The sequence below is a fragment of the Nothoprocta perdicaria genome, unplaced genomic scaffold (genome assembly GCF_003342845.1).
Source record: "Nothoprocta perdicaria isolate Ctin4 unplaced genomic scaffold, notPer1 scaffold_71, whole genome shotgun sequence".
NCBI lineage: Eukaryota > Metazoa > Chordata > Aves > Tinamiformes > Tinamidae > Nothoprocta > Nothoprocta perdicaria.
The window spans coordinates 3,556,678-3,566,509 of NW_020455988.1; the positions used below are offsets into that span (position 1 = coordinate 3,556,678).

Sequence of the window (9,832 nt, forward strand, 5' to 3'; positions counted from 1 at the left end):
ACTTCACAAAAAACAGAGGGAAGCTTTAGCCTTTCAGCATAGACTTTCAGCTATATGCACCAAAGTACCCATGTCCATCTTTTCCCTTCAGCTTGTGCCCAAATTCCCCAGCTCTCTTTTTCCTCTCTGCCTGTTCTGCCACTTGCCCTGCAATGCTGTTTTTGCAAATATTTTAAAGCATTCTGGGAAACTCATTACTCTAATGAGCATCTTGAAATGTCATATTATGGTTATATCAATTAATTACATCCTATTAGACAGTTCTTCCCAAGTGATTCCAACTGTCTTCATTTTGCCTTGTCATCACTTGGCACTTTGGCAGACTTCAGCACAGAAAACATTGCATTGCTCTGTATTGCAGCTTGAGGATGTAAGGGTCTGGATTAGCAACGTTGCCACTTGGGAAAGTGCAAAATGAGGGAAAAAAAATTGTAAATCAAAAGCTCTGAGCAGCTGATCACAGCACATCACTAACTGTGAATTTTAAGAGAAAGCAAACTTCTATCTGGGCTTCTATCAGTAACTAGTCTGCAGTCTTTTAATGACCAAATGAAAAAGAAGATCCTTTATGGGCAAAGTAATGCATGTGGACTTGGTCATTCTGGTATGTAAATCTAGATACTAAAAGTAACATGAGTGAGGTTTTAAATAGATGATAGCAAATGCAAATCCAGTTATTTTTAAAGGAGCAAAGGAAACAAGAATCAGAGATGAAATCACGTATTAAACCAAATATTAAATGTTAAGAGCAGTGAAAGGTCAGTGTCTTAATCTGGAGACCCCCCCATAAAGTTTTATGAATTTAATATAGCAGTCGTAAATCTGAAACCAGCACTAAAAGTGAAAGACTGTGTATATCTGGAACCAATGAAACTTGAGATAAAYGATGCACATGAAAAGGATTTTATGGTAGCATACACTGATACATTTACTAATATCATGAGCCTCATTAACTAGAGGTGAAGAGATTATCTTTGTATTTAGGTTGCCCCAAATAAATTTTTCTCATATGTTATAATCCTGGTCTCCAAAATAAAGGYTTRTGCAGAATTCTTTCCCTAAGTTGACCAAAGGGGAAAAAGAACATYGTTGTTAGCTGGGTATTAGCACTAAGTTTTGAAGAACTGATTGATGGTGGCCTTTTAAAACTGAAATGCGGAGGCTCYTTTTTAAGGRGCAAAATGAATGTGGAATTGCTTGTGGTTYGGTGGAACTCAAATTCTGCCCCATGGAATGTGACTATTTAAAAATACTCCTTTGACCTCTGCATGAACTCGGTAATGTCATCAAAACCATTGGATAAAAATAAGGTTTTCTTACTTTTTGCTCCTCTTAATCCTGTGGAGCCACCTCAGCCCCAAGAGAGGGAGCACAGTTGTTATTACTGTTAGTCTCATCAGGGTCATTAGCTTCTCCTCAGAGCCTGCAGCCTTTTCCCTGGACAGACAGTGCGTATGGCAAGCAGTGGTGCAAAAAGAAAAAAAAGTGTGTGTGTGTGTGTGTATATGTATATATATGTATACATATATATGTATGTATATATGTATACACACACACACACATATGACAGCTGATCTTGAAGTGTATTTGGTATGGTTGTTTGTTTGTTTGTTTTCCAACTGGTAAGATGTTTACAAAAGAGAGGTGACATAGCACACAGCAACTGCTGTACCTTCTTCTTGCACTCCTAAAGAATAGCAAGGCAAAGGAGCTTTGGGTGCAGTTCTGGGCTCCCCAGTGCAAGAGGGATGTGGAACTTCCAGAGAGGGTCCAGCCTAGAGCGCCAAAGAAGGGACTGGAACATCTCTCCTGAGGAAAGGCTTAGCGAGCTGGGCTTGTTTAGCCTGGAGAAGATGGAGAGGGGATCTGATCACTATGTATAAGTACCTGAGGGGTGAATATAGGGAGAAGGGGGTCAAACTCTTGTCTGTGGTGGCCGGTGACAGGACAAGGGGCAGTGGGTACAAGTGGAAACACAGGAATTTCCATCTCCATGTGAGGAAGAACTACTTTTCTGTGAGGGTGACAGACAGGCCCAGGCTGCCCAGGGAGGCTGTGRAGTCTCCTTCTCTGGAGATCTTCCAAACCCGCCTGGATGCCRCCCTGTGCCCCGTGCTCTGGGTGTCCCTGCTGGAGCAGGGGGTTGGGCTGGAYGATCCCTAGAGGCCCCTTCCAACCTCAGCCATCCCGTGGAAAGCCGCGAGACCTTTAAGCCTTCGTTTTATTCCTAGGCCCGCACGAGGCAGGCGGGTGCAGCCGTTAAAATGCCGTTTAGGAGCCGCCCGCTGCCTTCCCCCCCCCCGCGACCGTTGGGGTTAACGGCCGCGCGCGGCTCGCTGGGACTGGAAGGCGTGGGCGGCGGCGCGAGGYGCGCGTGCGCGAGCCCCGCCCCGCCCCCTGCGGGTCSTCGCCGTCCGTTAACGGTYGCGGCGCGTCCGTTGGTGCGGCYGCCGTRGCTGGGTCAGCCGGAGGAGAGGCCGGTACGTGTCGCGGGGTTTGGTTTCCTSGGACGGAGAGGGAGGGGAGCGTGGCCGCCTGCGGGCGGCGTGGGGAGCGCTCTGCTGCCGCCTGCGCGGCGGTGTCCCGGCCCGCCTGGGCCGCGCCGTGGTTGGGGGGCGGGCGGCAGAGGTGCGTGCTGGTCCTCGCGTGTGTGTCCGTGTCGACTCAACGCGCGCGTGTATGCGTTCAGTTTAATGTGTGCGTGTGTGTGTGCCGAGGCAGTGTGAAAGCAGGCAGCYGTTTGTGCAGGGCGCTCGCCTGCTTGCGGAGGCGCCCGCCCGCGCGGGGCTCTGCCTTGTGGCACGTGCGAGGAGGGCGGCTTCGGAGAGCCGTGGGTGGTAGGGCACAGAGCCGGGAAAGGACGTGTTAATTCCTTGGAGTTCTTGATTTACGTTTAAGTAGATGTATGGCTGTCATGTTAGCGAAAAAGCAAGAGGGGTTTTTTTATTTATTTTTTTCCTTTGGTGGGGGAGATGGTGGGGAGGTGGAGGGAAGAGGTCAAGTGGAAATGTGCATTAGCTTTGTTCCCGAGGGAGGTAACTTTAGGAGGTTATTAATCTTTGTTGAGGAATGGGGGACAAATACTAGTCCTCTTTGAGAGAGAGAGAGAGAGGGTAGTTGTAATGAATTTGGGCAGAGAACATTTTTGCTGAGTAACAATTTGGTGTCTTTACCCTGCAGCTTGCTGTGTTTGTGCAGTGCAGGCTCTTTGCCTACTGATAAGCAAAGCTGCATCATCAGTAGACAGTCATTTCAAGTAAAAGCAATAAGAATGAATTTTGGGAAGGTAGAGCTTGTCCACACGTTGTATGCTGCTGAAATGGTTTTGGTCTTTTTAAATCATAGCTCTCTAGCCCAGTTTTAGTTGCTTCACAAGTTGCATTGTTTTTTTTTCTCATTCTTGATGTACCTGAGAATATCTTGTGTGTGCAGAGTAGTCCTCTGTTTTCTATTTAATCCATTAAGGTTTTTTTTAATTCATTTGTGTGAACTTACTATGTAGTGATGTGGGAGTTGGGAGGAAAACCCAGATGATGATTTTAAATAGCAAAGTTATAGGAAAGCTTGARGAACCAACTCCAATTTGCTATTCTGTATATGGTAAAGTTCCTGTTCTGAGAATGCCAGCTTTGGGAAGCCTGCAGTAAATAGCTTAGATTCCCAGTGATAAGGCTCATTATTTGAAAGTCACTGTATCAGATGTAATGTCAAATTTCCCTTCTGCACCATTTTTGGATCATTTTGAGCTCCCCCTAAGAGCTCCAAAAACTCCCGCAGGCTTTCATCATGTTTCTATTTGGAATATTATGTGTTTTTTTAATTAGAGTTTTTTTAATTAAAAATTGTTGACTAGTTAGAGATGAATAGCAGGCTGAATTTTAGGCATCTTGTTGATATTTTTTTTTAATGTATTCTTGAAAAAAAATACGTTTTGGAGATGTTAACAAAACTTAATGCGCAATAAATAAATAAAAGKCCTTCTTGTGTTTACAACTCTTGTTCAGATTTGTGGTAGCTGTGGAGWGATACTTACTGTGATTRAACTTCTTGGAAAAACCTTCTAATAAGTACTGCTTTATTTCTTGCAGAACTTATGGGRAAAAGGCTTGCTCTTTTATGAAATATTTACCACGCRCTGAGAAACAAGTCAGTAAAGCTRCCCAAAAGCTCCTGTCTTGAGAAATGCCAGCAGAGAGTCCAGAGGAACCAAGAGAAAATGTGGCGCCCACAGAGGTTCCTGATGCAGAAGGAAAGGAGAAACCCGATGGTGGTCCAGTAGAGAGCCAGGAGGCAGTCTCGGCCGAGGCACAGAGTCTTGAAACCATGTCCAAGAGGCAAAGGAAGAAGCTGTTGAAACAGCAACAGTGGGAAGAGCAGAAAGATCTACGCAGGTGTGGTTTGAAATATGGTTTTCCTAGGATCTTGTATGCCATGTGATGCCAGTAATAGTAATGTTCTGTGTGAGCAGAATTTGCATGCAGATTCCTTTAGCAAGCCAAGGCAGTTGTGCTAGTTTTCTCCCATAGCTGGTTTAAAGTAATAGCCACAAGCTGCTCCATCTGGGCATCAAGAAGCTGCAAAGGTAAGATCCTCTTCTCTAGAAATGTGCTTCCCCTCAAAGAGGATACCAGGAAGGAGTCCACCTTGCTCATGTGTTTCTGATATATTTGCAGAGGGAGAAATAACATGGCGTAGTTCCTTTCTGAATTGGCTACGTACTGTTCCCCTGTTGCTGTCAGATTTGATGAATTCATTGAAATCTGAATAAAAATGTTCTTCTGAYATGATAGAATCTTGTGCCATAAGTGATAAGGCTGAGCTGTGCTTGACTAAGTTGTTTTGTGGCAGGTGGTGGATTTCCATATTTGTATTGTKGTTGAGGAAAAAGGGTATCTGCAAATGGATAATCCTGGCTTATCCTAACAGAAAATACTCCCTCCCAGGCGAGTGCCTGTTAGCAGAGTTGGTTGTTCCTGATACATGAGTTGATTCAGAGCACKCCTAAATCCATGAGACACATTCCATTGACMCCACTTGGATTTTTGGGCTCTGTAGGTGTGTCTAGTATTTGGCAAATAAATGAGCTACCTGTTTTGTCCTGGAGTTAGCCTAGCATGAATTCAAGCAGCAGAGAAAAGTATAAGCTATCTTGATCTTGGGAGAGCCATTTTGAGCATAGAAGTGTATTTTGACCTGTTTACTCAGCTTATATTTATATATTTATATTTTTTATCAGGCAGAAACGAAAAGAAAAACGTCAGAAGAGAAAGCTGGAGCGTCAGTCAAAACTGGACCCCRGTAATGAAGGGAATGACAGAAAGCGTATGCGCAAGGAGGTGCTTCCTAGTCCACTTCGCCTCATCGTGGACTGCAGCTTTGATGACTTGATGGTGCTAAAGGTAAAAGAAATTATCCATTGGATGCATTGAATTGATATGTGGTTGGAGAGAGAACCTCTTTTGGACCAGCTTTGCAAAGCCCATCKTAGCTGGCTGCTGAGTGTAACGCAAAATATGCTACACATATTTTGTGTAGCATAATTTTAGCGTATTTTGCTACACATATTTTGCTGAGGGTTGCTGACCATAATTTTTGGGAGGCTCCTCAGCCCTGCCACAGAAAAGGTCAGAGCAGCCCTTCGGTATGTTTTGTAGATGCTGCCTGGGCACTTCCTGCTAAGCTGCAGCCTTTGTGAAAACAAAATGTCTCATTTTGCTTTAAAATGGGAATGAGTTATAACAAGACCTTCTCTGTGGAATACTGAGACCAAGGATGTTTAAGGTACCTTACGTCAAGGATTCTGACTAACAATTCTATTTGTTGCATTTTATATGGTGCTAGTTACCTGTTCAGATTTTCAGGTCAAAGTGCTGGAAACTAGACATGAAATTACTTACAGTGTGTGTGATTGTTCWTAGGTTAGTTGTGCTTTTTTAATTTTCTTAACTACATACTGTACAGTCTCCAGGCTTTATKTTGAATGAAAGACTTGAGGGCAATTGCAGAGTGAAAAATCTGCTGAATTCCTCAGATTAATTTTGAGTATGTTATTATGTATARTTTGTTTTTTTGTTTCATGATTCTAGAATAATACAAATCAATGCAAATCAAGTACATACAGAAGAGTGCCTAAATACTTCGTGTGGTTTTTTATTTATTATTTTTGGCGGCAGATGTGCCTGTATCCGTGTTAGTGTTATCCCCTCACAGTGGCTTTTTCCTTTGAGACTGACACAGGTGCGTTTTCTGTCTCTGCTTAGTCACTTTTGCCAGTTAAAAGCTTCCTTTTTTTCTCTTCAGCTTCTGACTGACTCATGGTAAAGCATTTTAAGGTGGTCTGTCTGAAGGACTATGTAAAAACACATTGTGTTGTATACAGGATGTTAAGAAGCTTCACAAGCAAATTCAGAGGTGTTACGCAGAGAACCGCAAAGCGTTCCATCCTGTGCAGGTAGGCTCACACAAACTGGTGTCAAATGAACCATGGCTCATGTGCCAAGCAGATGGGAAGGGCAGCGGTGACCCAAACTGGTGACAACTGTGGGAGGCAGGCAAAACAATGTATTTTAAAACTCCACATTAAATCCTGTTTCTGATAGATYGATTTTTAATCCATGGATCATGCAAATGGATATGCCTATGAGAAAATACATACATGCAAATGAAGAACATCATATGCAGTCGTGCTACTAAAATACTTTGATGCTGAATTTTATCTATGACCCATACAGCAACAAAAGAGAGACTACATATGTGCATGCTTGTCTCTTAAATGTGTTGCTAAGTATGTAAATATGGTCTGTGTATGATTTCTGTGAGACAAATGATAACTTAAGAGTTTTTGCTATCAGCTAAGGGGGTAGAAAGACTTTCACAGGGAGGAGGAGAACTGTCATATTAACATTTCAATATTATGTGCTTTCTGTTTGTTTCTTCTTCAAGTTTTACTTGACGAGTCATGGGGGACAGTTGAAGAACAACATGAATGAAAATGACAAAGGATGGGTGAACTGGAAGGTGAATGATGGGCACTGTTTTGGTATAAAGGGGAGGGCAGGTTGTTAACCAGCTTGTTTGTGAAGGACCTATGTTTCTTAAATTTGTTTTCCCCCCAAGACATCAGAACAATAGTGTGTTAGAAAGAAGCGTGACWCTTTATGCTCTGAATCTCTTTGTTTGACTATGCTAAAGACTACTTGAATCTGTTTGATTTTTTAGATTAACAGCTCTGCATATCTGCTTTTATTCAGTAGCTACCATTGTGTGATAGCCTAGGCAAGGCAGTTCTGCCCTTCTCTTGGAAAAAGTACTACTCTGAAGTCCTGTTCTCTTGTGCTTTTTAYTTCCATTGGCTTGCCACTCAACACTTCATTGTAGCAGGTCTTGTGTGATGACCGTTTTTCAGAAGTACAGCACCAGCCTCTCCAACAAGTAATGTTAAGTAAGCAGATACTTGGAGTTTCCTCTTAGAAAGGGGACTCGAAAATGGCRGGGATCACTAGGGAACATTTGGTAATTTCTGAGAAGCATCACGAGAATTAAAGCTTTTCTGCAGCTTTTCTGGGCTTTCAGAAAGTTTCCTGATGTATCTTTGGAGATCTTTTGTGAAACTGTGRGCTGTTTATGTAGAAAACTATGCTATGGAGGGGGAAAAAATAGAATGAGGGACATAGAATGAACCGCATATTCTTAGCCTTATATTTGCTGGTTCCATTTTGGGTCTGTAAAACATGAGGTTTGCCCAACAATTACTTTGTTGAGTGTAACTTCTTTTAACTACCTTGTGTTTTGGAGGATATCCAAATTCGAACAGAGCACTACAGTGAGCTAATAAAGAAAGAAGACCTAGTGTATCTCACCTCAGATTCCCCAGACGTGCTTAGTGAGCTTGATGAGAAGAAAGCCTATGTGATAGGAGGCCTGGTGGATCACAATCATCACAAGGTAAAAGGAGACTGGGGGTGGGACAAGGAGGGAGCGTGGGGACTGTCTTGTTTGATGTTAGTGTTGTACGTGTGTAAACTTAGAAAAACAACAAAATCCCTTTCAAACAAGAAGTCTTAATTGAAAAAATTCTGAAGAAATACGTAAGTTTGTAGTGGTAGCAATGACTTATGTTCCAGTGTAGACGTGCTGAGGCTTTTCAGCGTGTTGTCTTTTCATTTAAATCTTGGAATGGAATTAGTTACAGTGCTCGGCTTACCAAGTGTCATATTTTCAGACAGAAGGCTTTGGTTTCTGAGCATGCAGCTGCATCTATGCTTGTCTGTGCCCAAATACAGAAGAACAGTACTTGAGTCTTGAGKGTCTTTAACAAGTTTGCCCCTCAGGAGGACTTGGCTAAGTGACACRCAGACCTCAGGGATCTGGTTCCATACCTGGATGTGGGATCATGCTGTGTGGGCTTGGGAGTGCTATAGAGAATGCTCCTGGGAAATTARAGCACTGTCACTGCTGGCCTCTAAAGACACTCCTGCATTAGCTCTAGTAACCTACTGTAATGTTTCAAGGTGTGTTAAATTAAAAGGGATGAATTCTTAGGCCTTACCAAATGTTACTGCAACTGTTAGTCCACAGTTGAAGGCTGGAAGGGAGTAAAAGCAGATGTTTTAGATGGTCAATAGCGTATGAAGCGTTTACTTAAAACACTTTATTCCATTTTGGCACAGGAATTGCTAGGTTATTTAAAAAAAAAAAAAAAAAGACATATTCTTCCTCAATAAAAAAGTTAAAGCAAAAGCATGGCTATGCACTTGACTCTGGTAGAAAACAATACTGCTATTAAGCTGCGTAGGCTGATTTGAAATGGTGATTCACAGTCTTTTTTTTTTTTTCCCTCTGTCTTTTTTTTTTTTTTCCCTCTTTCCTGTCTTTCTGACAGGGAATTACTTACAGAAAAGCAGTAGAGTTAGGAATTGCTCATGCACAACTCCCTCTTGGAAACTTTGTGAAAATGAACAGTCGGAAAGTGCTAGCGGTCAATCATGGTAAGTCTTACATCACGGAACAACAGTATTATAGAATACACCTGCAGTAGTAAACGTGGCACCCTCGAAATGGCCGTGACAGTGCAGATACCTTTTAAGATGTGATTCTTTTTTTTTTTTTTTTTTTTTTCCAGTTGCTTCCGAAATAGTTTAAAAATAGTTGAAGGTCAGAGCATATGGATCAAGATAACTGTAAATGTGCAAACCTTCATCAGTTGACCTCTGCTATGAATAATTTTTGGCTTGCTTGCCACCCTGACTCTGTTAAGAGGTTTAAATGGATAAGTAAATAAAATCTGGAAAGTATCCCATTCCGAGGTTTTACTACTGCATTTCTCCCTGTTTTCTTGGTGTACAGTTATGCTTAAGCTATTTCTCAAAACACATGCATGCTTTTAAGTTTTCTRCAATTGAGCTTCTTTCAGGGTCATTCAACAAAAGTACATGCAAAGGCAGCCCTGCTCAGACCCTTGTAGGAATTTCTTTGATAGTAAGCGAGTCTTTATTTTGAATCCTCAGATTATCTTATTCTGCCTTAGGTTTCAGGGTTGTTTTGTAATTGAACACCTCTCTTGTCAGTAACTTGTGTTCTTAAGGTGCCAWTGATGGCTGAGGTGCGGACTTGTAAGATAAAGARTATTTAGGTGGAGCAGAGAATCTTCCTTGGAGGCCATTTTATTAGCATGTCACTAGAATTAAAAATGACCCCAGCCTTTGTAGCCTTTTTTGAGTTTCTAGAACTTGATCTTTAGATSTTGTTTTATGTGTATTTTAGGTATTATTTGTCAAAAGTTATAAAAGCTGGAGCTCTGTTAGTGCTTTTCTGCAATAATCTTATACTGACC

General features: G+C 42.1%; 1 protein-coding gene across 1 annotated transcript; it reads left to right on the forward strand.

Annotated features, from left to right (window-relative positions):
- The first annotated feature begins 3,834 nt into the window (after window positions 1–3,834).
- Window positions 3,835–9,101, forward strand: TRMT10A (tRNA methyltransferase 10A). Its single transcript, XM_026050893.1, has 6 exons — window positions 3,835–4,391; window positions 5,237–5,399; window positions 6,380–6,451; window positions 6,943–7,017; window positions 7,795–7,944; window positions 8,882–9,101. Exons 1-6 carry the CDS (start codon window positions 4,183–4,185, stop codon window positions 9,035–9,037), a joined length of 825 nt encoding a protein of 274 aa, XP_025906678.1. The 5' UTR covers window positions 3,835–4,182; the 3' UTR covers window positions 9,038–9,101.
- The last annotated feature ends 731 nt before the right edge of the window (window positions 9,102–9,832 follow it).